This window comes from Trypanosoma theileri (genome assembly GCF_002087225.1).
Source record: "Trypanosoma theileri isolate Edinburgh chromosome Unknown TM35_Tth_2_V1, whole genome shotgun sequence".
NCBI classification, from domain to species: Eukaryota; Euglenozoa; class Kinetoplastea; order Trypanosomatida; family Trypanosomatidae; genus Trypanosoma; species Trypanosoma theileri.
This window is the reverse complement of record NW_021639844.1, coordinates 577,060-599,821: the sequence shown is the minus strand read 5'-3', so window position 1 is coordinate 599,821 and position 22,762 is coordinate 577,060. Positions and strand designations below refer to the sequence as shown.

Sequence of the window (22,762 nt, the reverse complement as noted above, 5' to 3'; positions counted from 1 at the left end):
TTCTTCTTCTTCTTGTTCTTCTTCTTGTTGTTGTTGTTGTCTCTCCTGTAGATAGGTCAATGTTGGACATGGTATTTTTTCATCCTGACGAAGACAAAGAGCCGCATCTCGAAATCGCAACCATATATTACTAAGTGAAAAATCCCATATTAAATCACGTAAGGTTTGTGTAAAACCGTGTCTCATCAAACCATACACCCAAGCATCATGTAAAGGATAAAAAATAAACTGATGAAAAACATTTCGTCCACGACTACGTGCATAAAGTCGTGAACGATGTTGAACCGCTTGGTAAGCTCGTATCATTCGTTTATAATATAATGCTTGGGAACTAGGATTTGCCTCTGGTTTTAAATGAGAAGTTGATCGTTCAAGACGTTCAAGCGTTTCACTAAGAACACGAAGATACAATCGTTTAGTATCATTTCCACTAAGAGAGATATATGGAACTTCATATATAAATTGTAATTCAGAAACGGTATCAACATAGTAACGAACAAAAACATCCTCTGGTCTATCTAAACGTATAAAGAGTGGAGCTGCCATCACAGCCCATACTGCAATGAAAAATAGAGTTACCACAATAAGTGTGGTTAAACGTGAACAACGGGCCATTGAACGTTGAAATTCTTCCAACGCCTCTTTACCAATTTGTCGTTCCTCAACAAGAGGTGCATTTACTATAGATACTGGAACATCAATTTGAACGCCATTATGTTGTGGTCTACAGATAGGAGAAACTTGAGGTTTTCTTCGTCGTGGTTTTTTTTCTTCTTTTAATATAGGTGAAAGATCTAAAGGGCCTAAAGTAGACTTGGAAGCTGAATGACGTGAAAGGGTTAATTGACTAGATCGTAAACTTTCCCTTGAAGAAAGTACTTCCTCTAAAGAACCTGCCCCATTAAGATAATCAATAGCACTACGTGTACTCAAGAAGCTCTGATCACTACTATTATGATGGTTAGGTTGATACATCTCACGATGATTTAACTGTTGCTGATGCGATCGATTTAAGTGTTCTGAGTGTGAAGAGGAAATGCTACTACGTGAATTAGATCCAGGAGGAGGTGTGGAGAGTGGCACTGTCACACTTCCACGGGGACTACTAGAATCAAACACACTATCACGAACCTGTGGAAATGCAAATGAAATTGAATCTCGCAAATGAGAAAATGCGTGAGTAACGGATCGTGCACTTCGTGGAGATACATAACCAATGGCATTATCATCCATGGCGTTTCTCGGTGGATTTACGGAGGGTGAAGGCCGCACTGACACTTCTGCATGTGTATGGATTATTCCCGTCCGTGGTGCTAGTGGTAAGGTGTTATCACGACCCTCTCTAAGATAAGCAAATCCACGTGATGATCTTTGCAAATCTAATAATGTTGTTTTTTCAATACTGTGATTTTCACGTTTCTGTTTTTGTCGTTGTCGTTTTTGTTGCTGTTGTTGTGGTTTCTCCTGTTCATCAGATTCCTCCAGAGTATCTTGTGAGCCTATTCGTCGTCGGGGTGCACATCTCATTGGACTAATACTCTGCTGCGATTTAGAGATTCTACTTCGTGTCCGTTTCATTTTTTGGGGGGAAACTGGGGAGGAAGTATGCCGGGGAAAGGGGGGAAAAGGCAGAAGAGAAATAATAATAATAATAATAATAATAATAATAATAAACGTGAAAGGGGTAAATATGTCTGTCTATGTGTATAATATTATATATATAAATATAATTTTACTATATATTATACTATATTATATATTATAATATTTGTATGTGTATGTTTATATCACGGAATTGCACACAGGACGTATGAGATGAGAAAAATATATTTGCCCCTCTACCAACAGCCGTGTTTTTTCTTTTTTTTTTCTCTAAGCTGTTGTTGTTGTTGTTGTTGTTGTTTTTCTCCACTTCCACAGAGTGATGAGTATAGCTGGAGATGATAATAACAACAACACAGAGAGAGAGAGAAACAAACACACACAGTTTATCGTCCTCTACACCTCTGCACCTTTACATAATCATATGAATAGAAATAAGCACAAAAAAAAAAGAAAAAGAAAGAAAGAAAGAAAGAAATAGCGTGGTCATGTATTTATAAACATATACATATGTATACATATATACGTAAGAGAATTCAACGAGCATATGTAAGTTTAGAAATATTTTTTTTATTCTATGATATCACAGAATTCTGTACAGATATATGTATGTAAATGTATATAAATGTATATACCACAAAATACACTCCATAAAAATGAGCATATCAAAGGGAAAACAAATAGAAGATTTGAAGGAAAATAATAATTAAAAAAAAAATTTCGGGTGCTGATATCATTTCGTACTGTTAATCTCTTTTTTTTTTCTTATTTTTTCGTTCTTTTCTTTTCTTTTCTTTTTTTCTGCCTTTTTCCTTAAATAAAGATACTCATTCATTCACTTACTCACAGACAGATACAGACATACCATTCTTTTAATCGCCTTAAATAATAATAATAATAATAATAATAATAATAATAATAATAATAATATAGATATAGATAGATATTATTTCTTAAAATACGTGAAGAAATGAAAATATCCATCCTTATCTTCACCATTCACCACTAACATTTGTGTGACGTTTTTTTATTGTCTGTTCATTCACGGCCCGTCTTTTATGATCTTTTGATTCTTTCATGCGATGAAATTCACGACGTGACTTTTTACTCATATGAGCTGCGGACTGCGAAAGATCTAATTTTAGTGGTGGAGGTTCACTTAACGCAAATCCCTTCGCTACGGCTGCTAAATCCAAATTATGAATATCAAACACATTCTTTAATTGTGAACTGCTGTAACTTAAAAGATAACCCTCATATGCCTGACGTGCCGAAGTTCGCAGATAATAATTCGCATTCACCAGTTGTTCTAACTGTTCACCCACCTTTTCCTTTACTTTACTTAAATCAAAAACATACTCATTTACAGAGATATGAGCATCATCGTATAAATACTTTAAAAATAATTTTTCTTGAGGTAATAAAAACATAAGAGCATTTCCACAACGTCCAGCACGTGCAGTTCGTCCTACACGATGAACATACTTTACAGGATCATCTGGAGGATCAAATTGTACAATCCAATCCACTTGTGGAATATCAAGTCCACGTGCTGCCACATCTGTTGTGAAAAGTACTCCACTAGGAGCATTACAAAATTGCATATACGTTGCAGAACGTTGATGTTGTTTTTGTTTTCCATGAAATGCCACACATGGAACATCAATATAATTAAATAATTCACAATGAAAACTAACAGCGTTTCGACTACTAAAGAAAACAATCATTTTTTTCTTAAGATTTCGTTTAACAAAATGATAAAGAACAAGTAATCGTTGTTCAGATGGACACATTACATATCCCTGTTCCAATGTATCCACTGTTGCCTTATCTTCTTTACGTTTCATAGAAATAAAGAGTGGTGGACGGTAAAAGGAAATACGTGCCAATTGCTCCACTCGAGTAGTTTGCGTTGCTGAAAAAAGAAACGTTTGTCGTTGTCTAGGAAGAAGTGAGACAATCTCACGCATATCTTCTTCAAATCCATTATCAAGCACACGATCTGCCTCATCCACAGCAAGAACCAATAAATTCTTTGTAAGCCAATCACTTGTCAGTTTAAGATGATCCAATAATCGACCAGGTGTTGCCATTACAATCATCATACCACTTACAAGTTTAAATGCCTCTTGATTACGACTTTGACCTCCAATACAGCAAAGAAATGTTATCGAACCATTAAAATGTTTAAGTAATTTCAGTAAAACACCTTCAATTTGTAAACATAATTCTCGTGTGGGTCCAATAATAACAGCAGCGGTGCCATTCTTTGGACGAAATCCCGCACGGGCAATAATCTCCACAACGGGAATGAGAAAGGCGAGAGTTTTGCCGGATCCCGTTTTGGCCTCCGCGAGTAAATCCCGGCCGCTGAGGGCTGCGGGAATACAACGGCCCTGAATGCCCGTCAACTCCTGAAATTTAAAATCGTTTTCAAGTGCCGTGACAACGTGTGGATTTAAGTTGAGTGCCTTGTAATCCGAGGCGAAAGGAACCTTTTCCCGTTGTTTAACTTTTTCATTACTCTTGGAACTCTTAGACTCACGCTTTGGTTCTTTTTCTTCTTCCTCTTCCCCTTCTTCTTCTTCTTCTTTTTCTTCTTTCACTGCAACTTCAGTGCGGGTCTTCTTATTTTGCCTTGACACTTTTTCATTCGCCTTGTGTGTTGTGGCTGTTGTTTCCACATCCTCACAATGATCTTCTGTTGTGTACGCCTCATCATCTCCATCCATCTGTGTGTGTTGGTGTTCGTTCTCTTCTTCTTCGGTTGTGTTTGTTCTTTTCTTTGGGCGATGATGCCGCAGACGTTTCTTTCTGGTAACCAGAGTCGCATCTCCCTCCTTCTCCTCAGACATTATCTCCGCAGAGTTTATGTGGCTAACTTGGCTGGCAAACAATATATATATATAAGAAAAGCAAACAAGGAAATAAAGAGATACAAAGTAAACAAAGGAAAAAAAGGAAGAAAAAAGAGGAAAGGGGAAAGATAACAACAACAAAAAAAAAAAAAAAAATGAAGAATAATAATAAAAAAAGAAGATATGTTGAAAGGTAATGAAGAATAAACTTAAAAAATAACAACAAAAATATGAAATACGGACTTCAAAAGGTTATAAATAAATATACAGCAACAATAATAACAAACAAAAAAAAACAGGTCATACACATCATAACTTCTGACATACTTATAAAATCATAATTTTCAAATAACCAAAACTCGATGTACAGACAAAATAAACGAGAAATTGTCTCTTTTTTTTTATTTCTTCAAAAGCAATTCAACCCTTTTTTCTTGATAAGCCTACAAAAGACGTAAATTCGGCTATATTCATTACTTTACCTAGAAAAGAAGAATTATCTCCTGACTCTTTTCCCTCAACAACAGGTAACATATCCCAATATAATGGAAGTTGCATCTCCTTCACTGCTAGTTTACCACGAATAAGAGGCCAAGGAGGAGGTGGTATATCTGATGTATCCATGTGTGAACGATCAGATGAAAAATAATCTAAATATAATCGACCAGGAATAACACGAAACCATTGTTGATACTCCTCACGTAATTGCATATATGGTCGAAAAGCTTTCATCACATATTCCTCTGCTAGAGATGGAAATGGCAAGATAGAATCATAATCAAATACTAATTTTCTCCCTGTAGTAGTGATAACAAGAACAAAAACGTGATAATCCCATACAAGAGGATTTTTTGTGTCAATATTATCATTTTCTTCATTTCTACCAAGACGTTGCATCCATACAGGTGTTTTTTTTTCCCTGTTACTCACAAAAACAGCAAAAACATCCTGATCAGATACTGTATAGTTTTCAAAAAGGATTTCAATGAGTTTATACGTATTTTCTTCACAATAGTGAGATGCATAGGGCACTGACTCTCGTGTGAGGAGAGATAATGATTTCTTTTTCTGCCCTTCACATTCAGAGCACTTCTCCATCTTTTTATTCTCTTCCATAGTCATAAGGGACCCGGAAGACTGCATTGCCCATCTCAAACTACTTTATTTAACAATAAAGAAAGAAAGAAAAAAAAGGAAAAAAAAAAAAAAAAACATATTATGAATCTACAGTATGAGTCATCATAAGTCTCTCCAAACAGAAAAGAAAAACACAGACAAAAAATTTTTTTATATATGAGCCTCATTTCTCATATTACACACACGCATAGACTCATACAAGTGTACATCAACAAGAAGACACTTTTTCAACAGAAAGAATAAGTATTAATCGATTATATGAAAACAAAGATATATATGTATATCTTACCTTCTTGCTCTTGAGGATGTTTCCCCCTTCCTTTTTTATTTTTTTTTTTGTTGTTTCTTTGTTTTCTCTCTTTTTTTTTTCTGTTATTTATTCGGTTTCATGTTTTTTTTTTTCGCCTTTTTTGCTTTGTCACTACGAGTTGAGTTGTTTACGCACTTCACGACGCTTGGCCCACAGAGACTTGTACTGTTCCTTCTTCGTCATTTTAAACACCGACTCGTGTTCGCGACGAAGCCGAAGTGTACCGAAATCTGCCGAAGCGTGTTTGGCATCATCATGTCCCATATCTTTATCACCTCTATCTCTTTTTGCCTTCTTTGCCGTCGTTAACTGTCGAGTTTCCTTTTCAAACTTCATCTCTTCTTCATTCTCCCGCATTTCCTTCACCGCCTCCTGTTCGGCATCCTCCACTCGCTGCAGTAAGACCGCCACGTCTCCTTCTTGTATGGGCCACTCCTCACACTTCACTCCCGTCGATGCCTCCACCTTCTGCAGCAGCACAATATCATATTGACTGATGATATTCACAGCCTTTCCTTGGGCCCCAGCACGGGCTGTACGTCCCACACGATGAATGTAATCTTCTACACGATCCGGAAGGGCAAAGTTCACCACTACATCTGTATGGGGAATATCTAAACCACGTTGAGCCACATCGGTACATACCAGAATACGTACTTTACCTTCTTTAAACTTTGTTAATGCAATATTACGATTGGTTTGATCCATTCGCCCCATAAGTGGTAAAGCCTGATGACCCAAAATACGAAGTGTAAGTGTAATACGATGTACCAATGCCGCACTACGACAGAAAATAAGAATATGATTCCCTGTTTCTCGTGTTAAATAAACGTGAAGATATGGTAACATTTGTGCAAAAGGAGCAAATACATAATATTGCTTTAAAGTATCAACAGTAGTATTCTTTCGATGAACTTCAAGAAGGACAGGATCATTTAATGAAGCTTTTTGTAAACGATCAATTTTAGTATTTAAAGTGGCAGAAAAAAGTAATGTCTGACGATTATGAGGTAAATGTTCAAGGATAGCATCAATTTCCTTTTCATAATCCATATCTAACATTTTATCAGCTTCATCTAAAACTAATGCATGAAGCTTTATAAGTTGAAATCCTTTTGTATTACTTAAATGATCCTTAATACGACCTGGTGTACCCACTACAACATGTGGTCTTTTACTTAACTCACAGGCTTGATCTACCATATCTGCTCCACCAACTAAGGTAGCTACTCGAAGTCCAACACTACTTCCTAACATAATAAATTGTGCCGTTACTTGTTGTGCTAACTCACGTGTGGGAACCATAACGAGAACGGAAAGGTATGGTACTTTAGATTGAGTTAATAACCAATTTACAAGAGGAAGTACATAAGCTCCAGTTTTACCACTACCTGTTTGTGCTACACCAATAATATCTCTTCCTTCTTTTAAAACAGGAATAGTTGCAGCTTGAATACGTGTTGGATGATGCCAACCTGCTTCATTACAGGCTTTAATTAGTTCTTCACATAAACCAAGAGATTTAAAGGTTGTATCCTTACTCTCCTCATTATCCAGTAACTCTGAGCCAATACTTTGATGTGGAGGAACAAATGACTGTGTTTCTTCTCTTTTTTCTTTTGTAGGTCTAACCTTTACAGCTCGTTCCTTGTTCTTCCCCATTCTATTAGTTTTTTTTTTCTTTTTTCTTCTTTTTTACTGCCGTTCTTATCGTTGCTGACGCCGGTCCACAGTACTGCAATAGCAATTCTAATAATAATAAGAAAGAAAAAGAAAAAAGAAAAGAAGAATGAAAAAAGAAAAAAAAGAAAAACGCTATTGACTTACACACCAAAAAAAAAGAAAAAAAAAAAACCTTTTCTTTTTCTCTTCTGTTTTTCTACGCCAGTCAACGATAAAACAGTTTCGTTTGTATTCCAACTACACCTTCAGCTCATGTCTTCTTCACCCTTCTCATGGCTGCTTCTGTTTACTGGATATATGTGATGAGAGGTTTGTAAATATCATCTTCCTCACTTCTTCTTCTTCTTTTTCCTTTTTTCTTCTCTCCTGTATTGTAATATTCACTCCATCCTTCCCTCTCTAATCAATGGAGTAAATAATTGCGTTTAACGTGTGTCGGTAATTTCACATCCAGTCTTGGATTTACAATTGGAATAGAACCGAGATCTTTCGTTGTTTTCCCTAATCGTCTTAATACATCTTCCAATGTACGTCTACCAGTACCCGCCGTACTTGGTGCTGGACGAGACTGTGCACGTTCCAACTGTTGCCGCATTTCATCTCCACGAAGTCCCATTCGTGGTTCATTTAAATGTTCTTTACTCCCTGCAAAGAAGTCTTTCCAATAAACATCATCATAATATCCCTTCTTTAAATGATCAGGAAGTCTATTATCCACTACACGATCAGGCATAAGAAGACCATCTTTTCCAGGTGGATGCATAGCCATCATACCTTTACGACGACGTATTTCCTCTAAATAAGGATAAATATTATAAATAAGAGAGTGTGGTACTTTTCCACGACTAGCGGCAATTTCACTCACACTACGAAGAGCCTTAACAGCTTCAAAAACGCCTTCTACAGTGTGAGTTGGAGCTTTAGGATTATTGGTTGCCTTTAAATTAATTCGACATCCCGCATGTTGAAAACCAAAAGCGCAAAGAATATCTGCAACTCGGAAATTAGCCACAATACGTTTAGCAGGATAAAGAAGAACTCGTACACCATCGGCATTAACTCGAACAGGATACATTGGTCCTTCTTGTTCCAAATCCACAGCAATAATATTAGAAAAGGCTTCTTTAATAGCTTCCTTCTTGGCTTCTTGAGTACTTGGTGCAACTGAACGTCCCCAACCAGCTATTCCTTTACCACTTCCAATATACAAAACACAATAAATCCACTGTCGATGATCTTTGGGACTAAATTTAACAACACGCATATCATACGCAACAATGTTTAACTGAAAATTACACAAAAATCTTCCACGATGTTCTTGTGGAATAAGATCAGGTGTTAACCATGTATTTGATCGCCATTGATTATATTCTGTATTTAATTTATGTTTCCATTGAAATCCTTCTGGGTAAAGGTCTGGTACAATTTTATACTCATTATATAAATCAATAGCGTTATCCATTCCCTTTAAACCCTTTGCATCTGCTGCGTGTGCAATCGCCTCTGCAGAGTCGCGAGTATCCCGAAAGTAAAGTGAAGTTCCTGTTTCTAAATCCACAAAGGGATTTCGCATCTTTTCAAAACGACGACGTGTAAAACTGCCAGGTCGCATCCATGCATAATAAATACGAGGAATACCACCACGCATGGTACCCTTGGCATACCATGAGTTGAGGTTTTTAAACGCAACGGCCGTTGATTGAAGCATCTTGAAGAAGAGATTGAATCCCAAACAGTTTTTTTTTTTTTTTTCTCTTCTCTCCTCTTCTCTTCCCCTTCTTTCCTTTATTAGTTGTGTATATACTAAAAATCACTCACACTCAAGCAAGCACAAACAACCCAGATGTGCTTTAATTTCTTCTTCAGAGAAGATCCCACGACACAATAATTCCCCTCTTCCCCTAAATGTCGGTTACCCCACACCCCTTAAAAACCCCCAATTACGCAAGTAAATAGAAATAAAAGTAAAGAGGAATGATACTTGTGTTAATACATAAAGAGGAATAGATATAATAATCACCATTACATAATAACAAATAATAATAATAATAATAATAATAATAATAATAATAATAATAATAAATAATAAGCATCATGCAGAAAAACCAATAAATATATATCCTTTTTTTTTTTGCATTCTTCAGACGAGAAAATAAAGTGCAACATAGCGAAAGGAAAAAAAAATGAGTAAAAAAAAAAAAAAGAGACATGTTTGTCCTCCTTATTCTTTCTTTCCTCTTTCTTCTCAACCCTTATACTTTCTTCTTTGTTTTCATTGTTCCTTTATTCATTTACCTTTTACTTCTTTAAACTACTTGACATTGTCATCTCAGTTTAATTTAAAGAAAACCGTGATCGAAAAGGGAAAGAAAGAAAAAAAATGAAAACAGAAGCAAGAAAGAAAAAAGGGTAAAGAAAGAAAGATAAAGAGAAAAAGTAATGTGGAAATAGAAAAAAAAAAAAGCAAAATACACACACACACACACACACACATAGTTATATATATATATAACTAATAGATTCAATTACTTGCCTTTGCCGTCATTTCCTCGGCTGTTTTAAAGAGATTCAGAGGTGTACTACCGTCCGTAACCAAATAACCTTCTAATCCCAAACTACTTAATAACTTTGCCTGCACTTCAGGACCTGCCTTGGCAATTTCAGCTATCGTATCTGCACCAATAGCATTCACAACTTCTGTAAACTTATCACTTTCAATCTTTGCAAGTTCCGACTGCAACGCATATGTTAAATTTTCTCGCTCAAGTTCATATTCATGTTGTACGATTCGCTTTTGTTGTTCCATCTCTGCTAATATATCACCCGTCACATTATTTTTCTCTGCTCGAATACGAGCGACATGTAAGTTTACATCCTGCTCTACTGCGGCTGCCTGAGCTGCGGCATCTGCAATTGATTTTAAACGACCAGAAGTTGTCATGGCCAAACTTTTTGCCTCCGCTTCTAATAAAACTTTTCGTTGAGTTTCATTTGCCACTTGATCTTCCATTTTTTGCATTTCAAGTAAACCAAATGATTGTTGTTCACGGGCCAAAGCAATTTGTTGGGCATTTGATTCTTGTGCTTGGGTAGAGACTTCAATAGCTATTTTAACAGATTTCTGTAAACCTTCACGTGTACGAGAATCCAGAACTTCCACTTGTTGGGTATCTACAGATACTACAACGAAATTATTCGCTTCAAATCGAAGTTCTTTCTTTACATTCCCCGTAAGAGGATCTACTCCAAATACGGCATGTTGTAATATCTTCGCATTATTTTTATGAAATTGCTGAAATGGCAAAGAAGCCACCGCCTCACGAACTCTACCGGCAATAAGAGAACAAGTATCCGCTACGAAATCCGTAACGTTAAAACATTTCTTTGCCCCTTCTTCATCTCCAGGCGTAACATCAAAATACCATGTATATGAGAGTTGTAAAGCCAGTTGTGCATGATCTCGAGTTTCAACATGTACAATATCAATCATATTAGAAGGACCAAGAAATACATGAAGTGCTTTAATACGTTGAGCTTCTTTTGGTAAACACTTATTTGGATTTTGTGGATCCCATGGAGAACCAGAGAGTGTAATAACGGTAAATTCCTCATCTGGTTCAAGAAGTACTCGATCAGGACCAAATATAATACGAGTTGTTAAGGCACGATAATTATATACTTGAGTAACACTTCTATGTGGTACTTGATACATGACGGTTTTGTGTGTTTTACCCACATAATTATGTTTATCAGGAATATTTTCATATAATGGGAAAATATTTGCTGTACAAGATAATAATTGTTGTGATAAACACATTTCTACATCTCGTGATAATTTCTTTTCCCATAATTCTTCCATAGCGTCTAACATATAAGCTATTGGTCCATTTACCGCCCTTACAAGACCAGTGGCTATATTACGAACATATATTCCCTCTCCATCATTTAATACAACACGTTCTCTTATTTCTTTTCCATCTTTATCTTTGCATATCATAACATAAGCATTTGGAATATAATCACGTGGTCCATGAAGTAACCAACATTCACCACCTTTACGATCTACAGGTGGATCTACATCTGTATCTTTAAAATCTTCTATTGCTTTTAATAATATGGCTTGTCCTGAATTAAGAAGATAATTATTACAAATTCCATCTCCTTTTAGTTTTTCATATCCTTTAAGATAGAATGAAGTATCTGTAACGAACCGACGACCTGGGGATTCTGTATTTACTACAATTGCAAATTGTCTTTTACTAATATGAAGTTTTTCTACTTTATTTTTAATTCTTTCATATGGATGAAGAAAAAATAAAGGACATTCTTCATGTGTTACTAAATATAATTCTCCAGGACGACGTAGTACACCCAATGCATGTGGTCTCTCATCTATAAATTGTGTATCCACCCTAACATGTAATCCCTCATCTGGTTTTAACTGAATAGGTGATACAACTGCTATTAGAGTTTCATGAGGATTACAGATATAAGAACCACGTAATGTTCGTAGATATCGATCATGTGATCTTCGTAATATCCCATTTTCATCTTTAAAAGATTCTACCGCACGTAAATGTAAGGCTTGATTTTCTGTAAGTGTCATAGCACGACGAATCTCTACTTCTTCTTCTTCCACACGTGGATAATATGTTCCAGGACCTTTAAAAAAATATTTTTCTTCTTCTTTATGTTGAACGCCTTCTTTAGATGTAAAATCCCGTACCGCACGTAATAAAAGTGCCTCATTTACACCAAGAACAGTTAATGGTTTTATAAACACAAGTTTCTCCTCTGGATATAATGGAAAGGCCGGTATCCCATACCGCATTTCCCGCTCTCCCACCCGCACCTTCACTTGACCAAAATTATCCTTCACCGCAGTTTCCCCATCCTCGGCTCGAACAAAGGGATTTTCAATACAGCAGTAATGCCCAGGTGAAACTACATGGAATGCGGTTACGGGCTTAGAGAGTTTTTCATCCGAGCCAAGTGTTCGTGTTTGCGGACCAATAATAAGTTCAGTGGCATTTGTGTTTTCATTCGTAATGTGCGCATACTCATATGGCTTCAGGCGCAGCAATATTTCACACGGTGCCTCTGCTGTCATTTGCGTTTAAAAAAAAAAAACAAAAAAAAAATGGAAAAATAAATAATAGAAAATAAGGGGATTTATACGAATAATATTAGTGAGAATATTCTGGAACAGACAAGTTCCCTTTTTCTCTCTCTCTCCCTCCTGTAATGGAGTGTAGTCCCTACACTAATAAATTTGTTCGTATTTAAAACAAATACGTTCTATGAAAATGTATATAAGAATAATCTTTATTCCCAAAGAATAAAAATACCTCAAATGAGGTATAAGACCGAGAAAAGAAAAGGAAGAAGAAGAAAAAGAACAATAATAAGCAACAGAGTGTTTCTATTTGTTTTTTTGTCTTTTTTTTTTCCTTACCAATATTCATGTATATATTTATAAATGTACCCTTTTCCTAAGAAGGAAGGGGAAAACAAGAAAAAAAGAACTCATCGTTGTTGTTGTTTTTTTTTTTTCAGTTTTTTTTTTTTTTTTTTTTTAAAAAAAAAAAAGAGCCACTCCTGTTGTACTCAATTCTTTGTTAACTCGAATCGGATATTAAATAGTTTTAGGAGTCGCACAGAAGCTCTCTTTACTTACACGTATGTTCACTACTCACATTCTCACCCCTTCTCTCCTTTTTATTCCCTTTTTTTTTCCTCTTTTCTTTTCTCTCCTCACACACACACACACACACACACACACACACACACACACACACACACACACACACATACAAAACAGAGACAAATAGCTACAGCTACCGTATCTCCAGAAAAAAAATAAAAAAGGGTTTCTCCTTCTCTCTCTCTCTCTCTCTCTTTCTTCATCATGTCATTTACTACTTCATCCCCCTTTTCTTAACCTAATTTTCATATTTTTCATCTTCTGCCATATCATTGCGGCCTCGCTTTGTGCCATTCTTCTTTCTCTTTACCGCCTCTGGCAATGGCGGTGGTGGTCGCAGCTCCCCTAATGACGGGTCGTAGGACTCCAACACTTCATATGGGCCAAGTGCATCCAACTGCTTTGTTACAATTGGTTCCTGTCCTTGTGTGTATTTGGAGAGTTTATGGAAATGACGACAGAACACCTCCGAGACGTGTCGCAGTGTGGGATGATAACTCTTTGTTAAGAGACTCAATTCCCATGTAAAGCTACTATCTGCATTAGAAGTAACTGTTTGCAAGGCCATAGGGTTATAGGCACCACGTCCACCAATAACATTATCGCTACCGCCAATAACAATACCGCCCACTGCAGGATAACGAAGAATAAGACGATGATTTAATGCGAGTAAAGCGAGAGCAATATGAGGAGGACAGGATGGAATTGCTTGTGTAATACGACGTACAATAGCCGTAACCCGTGAAATTGGTAAATGTTTCTGTGTCAATACCAACAAATCCACAGCACGTAATACCAATCCTACACGAAATGTCCATTCTCGTGAAGCGTTGGATTGAACAAAGTCTGCTTGTGCCATGGAGTTGGCAATAGAAAATGCCTGTGAAGAGAGAGAACCAGCTGAAGAGGAGGATCCTTGAGAAACGGCATCATCTTGATCATTAGAATCCTCTTTTTCCTCTGGGGCCTTTGCGGTATCACTCTTTGGAATATCAAGAGCATCAATTAAACAGCGAAAGAGTACTTCATGGAAGTAACTAAGATCCACACGCCAATCTCCCGCAGCTGCAGTGGCATCACGTTGTGCCAATGAGGCTACCGCAACAAGGGCGTGAAGTTTCGTAGTCACAGATGTAGTTTCATCATTTACAAGATCTTTTAATGCGGTGAGGAGTTGATGATAGAGTTCCACATTTACCAATGGTGCAAACTTTACAAGTCCCTCTAATGTGGGAGCAAGAATTTTGGTTTGGTGGTGTTGTGAGCATGACTTGGAGGCTTCCATAATACGTAAATAAATAACAAATACACGGTGTAGAATACGACCTTGTTTAACGGCAACTTCTGCACGATCTCTACGTGCTTTACTCTTTTGCATTTGTCGAGCTAATTCTTTATCTTCTTTTTTAAGACGTTTATTTTTAGCTTTTTCTTCCGTTAAATCACGACGATGGATATCTACTAGAGCCACTCGAATATGTAATAAAAGATTTAGTAATTTAGGATTCATAGCATAACTCTGTCTACGTACAATATTTAATATAGCTGATACGATAGACTCTGTGGCATCAGATACCATCTGACCATCAAGAAGTTCAGAAAGGGCTTTTAATGCTGGTTGAGCAACTCGTGTGGACTTTGCATTTGCAAAATCTACAGCCAATGAAAGGAGTTTATCCGCATGATTAAACTCAGAAGCGTGAGAAACTAATTGAGCACAAAGTCGACTTCCAAGCGCTTGTTGTTCTGGATGTGTTTTACGTTGAAGTCTTCGTAAGAGTTGTAGAAAGTGTTCATACTGTGCTAACACCTCATGTTCAAGTTTTTGCACTTGATAGACTTCCTTCTGTTTACGTCCCCCTTGAGCTCCATCTTCATCTTCCAATGTGGCTGAGATTTTATATCCAGGGATCACATCACACAAAATATTACACTCCTTAAAGAGATTTTCCACCAATTCACCATATTCTGTAACGGTCTTGTTGTGAAGAATATGGAGTTCCTTCAATTGACCCTGAAGGTAGGTCGTGTTCATTAAATAGCGTTGCATGTTTTTTTAAATTTTATTTTCTTCTTTAGGAGGGGGTGGGGTATCTGTTTATGATAAGTATATATATATATCTATATAGATATATAGATATATATATTCTTTTTTAGTTTTCTATACTCTCTTCGTTCTTTATTAATTCCCTTTCTTTTTCCCTTCTTGTGTTCTTGATGCTCCTCCCCTTGTGAGGTTTTTCTCCTGTCGCCTCTTGCCTTCTTCTCTCTCTCTCTCTCTGTTTAACTCCCTTCGTTCAGCCTAAATGAATCCAATATGATAAAAATATTATGCAAAGGCAATTAAAAGAAAAAATAAAAACATGTATAAAAAATCAAAGAGAAGAGAAGAGGTTGGAAACAAACAAAAAAAAAGGAAACTCTCTGAGAGTAATTCATACACCAAAGAAAAAAGGAAAAAAAAAACTATTTGGGTTTATTTTTTTTTTTTCTTTTTCTTCAAGTGAATGTGTTTTGTATCATATACAAACCAAAGCAAGAACAAAAAACAACGACAACAACTAATGCAGCACCAACTGTCAATACTGCTTCTCCGTTCGATTCGTAATCATATGGGATAAAATTAAAAAAAGAAAAAAAGAAAAAAAAGTGCAATTGGGATAGTGATAATACTATATATATATATTATATTATATATATAATATTTGGCTCTAATCACCATTCCCTTTTTGCATGTGCAAACTCTTCCTTTTATTAGCTTCAATACACTTGAAAACACTTTAAAAGAATTATCTTTTCATACCTTGACCAACATAATATATCAAATTAGATAGAGAAAATAATATTTTAGTTGGTCGTTAAGATCCCTCTTTTTCTTTATTTCTCTTTTTTTTTTCAAGTTTTCTTCTGAAATTGCATCTTCATCTTTTCTTTTCCTTTTTCTTTTTTTTTTTTCTTATTCCATCTATATATATATATATATATACCACTTCATATAATAATGAATGGATTAATAATTAAAATACTTTTCATTAAATCCCTGAAATGCGGGAATATGATTTTTAATAAGTCCAAATACAACTGCTACCACTGCAGTTCCCACAAAAGTGATAATAGAGTATTTAATAAGAGGTGCATCTCTATTAAAGCACTCCGCCTTAATAGTGGTAGTACGTTTGCAATTTCTACTCACACAAGTAGCCGCCTCAAGAACAGAAATAACTTTACACTCATGTAAAGCCTCCACACTACCTGGGAGGGGTTCATCACTTTCAATGCCTTCAAATAGTCGAGCTGTTTCCATACGAACTTCTTTACTGCGGATGTAATCATTACAGACAGCTGTACTGCACTGATCACAGGAACTCACCACCCACGTAATGTTTGGCATCGCACTACAACCACCTTGATAACAACAACGGCATGTGCAGACAATAGAAGAAGTTTCCACAGAACGTGATTGGGCTGCAGCTGGTAATATCATCCCATTACAGAAGCAAAGAAAAAAGAAAAACAAGAATAGAACGAGTAAACACAGAGGAAGTGATGCGGGGGTTCTCCCGTTCATGCCTGATTTTCCTCGTGATCTTTGGCTAACAAACATTCCTCTCAATAATGGAAGAATATCCCAAAAAAAAAAAAAAACCCTACTGTCAAAATAATAAGAAAAAAAAGGAAAAGAGTACAACTATAAATACACACAGAAACCCCAAATCATTACAGTAATGATATAGTCTACCAATGGAGACTTATTTATCCACACTCCAAATAATGAAAGGAATTGCAGAATACAGTAAAGTACCTGCCAAAGTTCAAAACAGATATAAAACATGTAAACACCACTTTCCAGTAGTGTCACATATAAATCTATATAAAAATAACAAGAAACAAAAAACTGTGTAGATGTGTGCGTCTATTTTTTTTTCCTCTTTTTTCATTCTGAATGAGACGAAGGGAATAATAATAAAAATAATAATAATGAGGAACAAAAGAAAAAGAAACGTGGAAGGGAGGAAGATTTAAAAAATACACAGGAGTGTATACCAATACAACCCACTACATATCCTTTTCCTCCTCCAGTTCATATTATTCTTTCTTTTACCTTTTTCTAACCTCCATACAAGTCTAATCATAACAACAACAACAAAAAAAAGGAATAAGAACAAGAACAGGAAAAAAAAATACAGCTGTAATCTAAAAAAGCTCCATTGAATAATGTGGATCTTCAGCATACTTTGGCATAGGAGCTGAGCTCACCTCTGCCCACCATACCGCACTGTTCTCTGTATTCCCACCATTACCATCACCACCACTTCCTCTAATCTTTCTTCGACCACTTGTGGATAAACGATTATCATTGGCGTTGTGTAGACCCATCACTTGACGTATTTCACGCACGGCGGTATCATTCTTCTGTTCCACAAAACACTGTGGAAGTACCACTTGTCCATATGGTGTGATTGGATTCAATGGAATACCACTACCACTACCATTACCTCCTTCTCCACTACTTCCACCATCCCCTCTGTTGGGAGTCATCATAGTTGACATGGCCTCCACTTGTCTTCGCATACCGTGTAGATCCTTCATCACAGATGTGGCATTTTGTTGAAGGAAGAACTGTGCGCCAGTTGCTATTCCTCCATGTGCAGGAGACTGTGGTACAGCTGGTCGTCTACCCTCTTCTCTCATTTGTTGTCGTTGTTGTTGCTGTTCTTCTTCTTCTTCAACACGTCGTTTTTTGCTATTACTGGATGATTGTGAGTCTACACTGATAGATGCTTGGATCTCACGTTGGGCTTGTCTATCTACGGTTTGAATCATATTAAGACGTGTAAATACAGTTTTACTTGAAGTCTGTACTTGTGCTGCATGTGGAACACTGTAATTATTTGGTCTTCTTTCTACCGTAACAGGAACAATAGTGGTGTGTGGTGGGGCCACTGTAGTGGAAACGGGATCATGATGGGGCATATGATAACGATTGGCATCATTTGCTGCATTCATTATCGCCTTCTCAGCATGTGTGGTATAAAGTTCCTTTTCAAATTGTTGTAACTCATGTAAAACAGATTTAGATCCCTGATGTGTAGATAAATACTCTAGTACAAGAGCAGAGGGAATAGCAACACCATCCACATGAGGATGAGAAGCTTGTAAGAGAGGAAGAGCCAATTTTTCTATAGGTTCTTCATCTCCTTCTATATAATCCATATCTGGTTCTCGCCAGGTAGTATCATCAAGAGATCTATCAGTTTCCTTACGATGATGATGATGATGATGATGATGATGATGATGATGTGATTTTTTCTCCTTTGATGCAAGTACATTAGCAGCAAATGCACTCACTTCTTTATATCTAGATGATTTCTCAGAGACACGGGAAGACTGTTCTTGTTTTTCTTTTTCCTCTGGACTTGTTTGAACACCCCGTGACTCAGATTCTATACGTACTTCTTCTCCATTTTTATTCTCAGTGTTATACATATTCTTGTTACCATGATGAACACTCCTTTTAAGAGGCAAAGGCGGTAGTTCACTGTGATGATGATGATTATTATTATTATCATGACTTTCTGTATCCCCAGTAACTCCATCATCTTCAACGGTGTGAAATGATACTTCTCGTGGTCGTCTTCCTCGATTTGAATTAACACTGCTGGCTGGTGATGTCATTGTACTTTGATCTTGTTTTGAAGAAACTGATGTTTTAGATGCATGTGTAATCATAAGAGACTCTGTGGATTCATTAGGATGTGATTTATTATGAGAATTATACTCATATTCTCCTTCTTCATATTGTCCTTGATGCATCATCATATCATTATCATTATCCTTATTCTTCTTCTCTGTTTGTATATAAGATTGATATGCTGTCACATCATTAGAGACAACAAGTGTTTCACCCGCATCAGCTTCTACGTAATCTTCAAATACACTATCATCACCTGGTTGTTGTAATGCATTTAAATCATACTTCTCCTTCTCACTACCAATACCACTAACATTAACATCTTCATAACCCCGTGTTGTTAACCCTGATGTATTATGTACACTTGCATCAATCTTATCAAAGATATCCTCATCAGCCTCATCATGTATATCTCCTGTTTCTTCACCTACCGTAGTACTACTATCACCAGTAGCCATTCGCACCACACGGCGAGCACGACGATGTAATCGACGCAGTAATGCATAAAAAGCCCCATTCTCTTTATGCACTAATGGTGCTAATCCCGCAATACGTGGAAGTTGTGTCTTTACCACACGTGCTGCTCGAGTAACAGCCTCTTCAAATTGTCGAGTATCTTGTGGTGTTTCTGCACACGACTCATTTCCCTCTGCTGATGTACTGTGTCGAGTTGCCACCACTGCCAATAATTCTGAACAAATATAAACAAGACAAACAAATCGCCCTGGTGGGTGTTGTGGTTGACTCACCCATTGTGAAATCATATGCAGTACAACTCGTGTGAGAGGTGGATTTCGCTTCATCGCCTCATACATCATAACAGCAAAGAGATGCCCAGTGACTTCCACACCGTTGTCTACAGTGACGGCCTCTGCAGGAGCGGCAATGCGAAAACGTTGCGACATACATTTAGCGAGAGCCGCCATGAATGCTGTTCGGGCAGGGGCGGAGGATTTCATTTGATGAACAAAGAAAGACCAGAAAGTACTGCTTGCCCCTACAGGAAGGGCATACTCAATAAGAGGTTCTAACCCCACAGGAACAAATCCAAAAGGGGAAAGTAATGTATCCACAATATTTGGAGCTTGAATATTAAAATCTTGAATAAGTTTACATACACAACAACCTACCAATTTACGCATTTCATCACTAAAACTATGTGAACGATCTATAATTTTTAGTAATAATTGTGCATTATCAGCAGTGGTATTACATGTAGGAGCACAATTAGGGTAATCCACACAGTAATTATTTGATGTAGGATCTGTAGGGAGAAGTTCCACATTTCCTTTCCCTTGACGTAATAATAAATTTGCCATATACCAAAGTGCTAACGCATCATGATTACTACGTAATCGTACCTCACAAAATACACGAAGAATACTCTCAAGATAGGATGGATCAATAGCATTCGCTAGTAATATAACTAGTTTTACATGTAACATTAATATATTTGCTTTTTGTTGACTTGTTACCAAACCAGTTGAAGACATTCGATCTGCATTCACTAATGTCATTAAAGTACTTCGAATATAAGGTTCTACAGCTACAAAAAGTGTATTACGATGTTGACCAGCGTGCGTAAGAATATGAAAAAGTAAGAAATGAACCGCACTATCCATTTGAGTATTAGGATCTCGAAGTAATTGAATAAGTTTCCTCTCAATAGCAGGCATACCAGCACACTCTGCAAGTGTTGTCACCACTCGAGCCACAGAGGCTTGTCCAGTCATATGCATAGTTCCATTTACACTACACAATAGAGAAGCCCCACGTCCCATTCCGCAGAAAATACACAACGCCGTAACATCATGTAAATGAGCCACAGCCGCATCCATCGCCTCATCCACATGTTGTTGATGTAATACCATTGCCAGTTCTGCACAGAGGAGTTGAGGATCCACGGCGGATTCATGAATATCATCAAAAGCTTCCATCGCGAGTTTACCAAGTGTTTCCACAGTTTTGGGAGGAACAGCAATAGAAAGGGCTTTTAACATATCTGTAGCACGTCTTGAGGCAGTAATAGAAGAATTACGTACAATTTCTCGAAGTAAAAATAATACATTATAAACACTTGGACGATTTCTTAAAACTTCTGCAACATCATCTGTAACTTCTCGTCCTGTCATTGCAAGTCCTGCTCCTCTCACAAGTGCAATAACAACTTTGGCAAACATAGCAACAGACATACGTGTATCTATAGCTAATGTAGCCATAAAATAAGCAGCATGGGGCATTTGACAATTAATAAGTTCTACTACTTCAACAGCTCCTTCTATTTCATCTTCAAAAGCATACTGCATAATAGCGCATAAACAAAGATAAAATGGATTTCCAGTACTCATTCCTGGAGTACATTGACGTAATAATTCACCACAAAGATGTTGTCGAGTTGCCGGAATTTGAACAAAGGATTGCATATCCGCATTACTTAAACTTGGGTAAAGAAATCGTTCTACATATTCTCGACGAATTGGAGAACGAAATCGTAGAAATAATTCACTACAATGAATAGATAATGCACGTCCATAACTTGGACCTCGTACAGGTTCTGGAACTGCTCGTTTAAGACGTTCATAACAAGCAAGAAGAAAATCAACATTCATCTTTCTTGGTTTTGTTTTTAAAACAAACTGCAAAGCCTTTACTTGTTCATCCATACGTACATTCCCAACAGTATGTACAAGAAGTGCAAGAGCTCGATTAGCCACAAGAGGTGATTGTGCATTACAGAGTGATTCTAATTTATCCTGCCATTGATAAAGAATATCCAAAGGCACCACACCAAGATCCACAAGAGAAGTTGCCAAATAGGCAAAAGCACGGTATTGTAATGGAGGTACAAGAGCCACACAATGAGCCCCACCAACACAAGTTGGAGATGGAAGTCCAAACACCGCATCCCGAAGTACACGAAGTACAAATGGATGTGTTAACTGTGCATTATCAGATATTTGAGCAAGAACTGCACTTATGAGTTGAACATATAATTGAACATCAATTTCACTTACACGTGCCATTTGTATATGAAATAGAAATGTGGCATAACTTAAAGAAACACAAAATGGTCGACCTTCAACATATGGTTCTTCCCGTGTATAGTAGGATGCCAGTGTGTAGAGAGTATTGGGTGAACTGATATTAAGTTTAAGTTGTCGTTGTACCTGTTCCACACACTGCGTAAAGAGACGTCTATCCTCTTCAGTTGCAGTCTCTAACTCTCCTGTTCCTCCTCCTCCTCTTCTTCGATGTTGTTGTTGTTGTTGATGATGAGACTGCACAACACTCCTTGCAGAATGGCTTACAGAAGTTGAAACAGAAGAACGATCATCATGGCGTCTCGACTGCGTTGACCTCTCTACACCAGCAAAGAGATTCAATGCCATTTTCACCACAAAAATCTATTATCCGTCTTTCTTTTCTCCCTCTCTTCCTCAATGTATATATATATATATATATATGTAGATGGTGAGAAAAAAAAATATATACACTGCAGAGAGGGTAGAGGATAATAGATAATAACGACGAAGAGGAATAAATTCAAAAAAAAAAAGTCTATTGATTTCTTTTTTCTTTTCACTTTACACTCTGTGAATCTTTGTGTGAGGTGTGAGGTAGAAAAACAAAAAAAAAAAAAAATCCCCTTGTGATATTGCGTCTAGTTTATCTAGCAAACCACTAAAGAAGAATAAAAGAAAAAAAAAAAACAAGAAGTGAAATATAAAAACAAAAAGTTACTACAAAAAAAACAATTTTGACCTTTTTTTTTTTTT

The 22,762-nt window shown here is 36.8% G+C and overlaps 9 protein-coding genes across 9 annotated transcripts; all 9 read right to left on the bottom strand.

The window, feature by feature from the left end:
* TM35_000023240 (uncharacterized protein) lies at positions 1 to 1,578 on the bottom strand (the record flags this gene model as incomplete). Its single annotated transcript, XM_029021642.1, has 1 exon — positions 1 to 1,578. A coding segment is annotated over one exon (1,578 nt), but the record flags the coding sequence as incomplete, so codon positions are not given.
* Positions 1,579 to 2,594: 1,016 nt separating this feature from the next.
* On the bottom strand, positions 2,595 to 4,457 carry TM35_000023230 (putative ATP-dependent RNA helicase; the record flags this gene model as incomplete). Its single annotated transcript, XM_029021641.1, has 1 exon — positions 2,595 to 4,457. The coding sequence occupies one exon, from the start codon at positions 4,455 to 4,457 to the stop codon at positions 2,595 to 2,597; it is 1,863 nt and encodes a 620-aa protein (XP_028887063.1).
* A 423-nt stretch (positions 4,458 to 4,880) lies between these two features.
* TM35_000023220 (putative DREV methyltransferase) lies at positions 4,881 to 5,603 on the bottom strand (the record flags this gene model as incomplete). Its single annotated transcript, XM_029021640.1, has 1 exon — positions 4,881 to 5,603. One exon carries the CDS (start codon positions 5,601 to 5,603, stop codon positions 4,881 to 4,883), a length of 723 nt encoding a protein of 240 aa, XP_028887062.1.
* A 415-nt stretch (positions 5,604 to 6,018) lies between these two features.
* TM35_000023210 (ATP-dependent DEAD/H RNA helicase) lies at positions 6,019 to 7,569 on the bottom strand (the record flags this gene model as incomplete). Its single annotated transcript, XM_029021639.1, has 1 exon — positions 6,019 to 7,569. One exon carries the CDS (start codon positions 7,567 to 7,569, stop codon positions 6,019 to 6,021), a length of 1,551 nt encoding a protein of 516 aa, XP_028887061.1.
* A 424-nt stretch (positions 7,570 to 7,993) lies between these two features.
* On the bottom strand, positions 7,994 to 9,298 carry TM35_000023200 (putative dynein heavy chain; the record flags this gene model as incomplete). The annotated part of the gene is made up of 1 exon (XM_029021638.1): positions 7,994 to 9,298. One exon carries the CDS (start codon positions 9,296 to 9,298, stop codon positions 7,994 to 7,996), a length of 1,305 nt encoding a protein of 434 aa, XP_028887060.1.
* An 813-nt stretch (positions 9,299 to 10,111) lies between these two features.
* TM35_000023190 (major vault protein) lies at positions 10,112 to 12,700 on the bottom strand (the record flags this gene model as incomplete). The annotated part of the gene is made up of 1 exon (XM_029021637.1): positions 10,112 to 12,700. The coding sequence occupies one exon, from the start codon at positions 12,698 to 12,700 to the stop codon at positions 10,112 to 10,114; it is 2,589 nt and encodes an 862-aa protein (XP_028887059.1).
* Positions 12,701 to 13,532: 832 nt separating this feature from the next.
* On the bottom strand, positions 13,533 to 15,344 carry TM35_000023180 (putative condensin subunit 1; the record flags this gene model as incomplete). Its single annotated transcript, XM_029021636.1, has 1 exon — positions 13,533 to 15,344. One exon carries the CDS (start codon positions 15,342 to 15,344, stop codon positions 13,533 to 13,535), a length of 1,812 nt encoding a protein of 603 aa, XP_028887058.1.
* A 960-nt stretch (positions 15,345 to 16,304) lies between these two features.
* Positions 16,305 to 16,778, bottom strand: TM35_000023170 (endochitinase; the record flags this gene model as incomplete). The annotated part of the gene is made up of 1 exon (XM_029021635.1): positions 16,305 to 16,778. One exon carries the CDS (start codon positions 16,776 to 16,778, stop codon positions 16,305 to 16,307), a length of 474 nt encoding a protein of 157 aa, XP_028887057.1.
* Positions 16,779 to 17,488: 710 nt separating this feature from the next.
* Positions 17,489 to 22,375, bottom strand: TM35_000023160 (uncharacterized protein; the record flags this gene model as incomplete). The annotated part of the gene is made up of 1 exon (XM_029021634.1): positions 17,489 to 22,375. The coding sequence occupies one exon, from the start codon at positions 22,373 to 22,375 to the stop codon at positions 17,489 to 17,491; it is 4,887 nt and encodes a 1,628-aa protein (XP_028887056.1).
* Between the last annotated feature and the right edge of the window lie 387 nt (positions 22,376 to 22,762).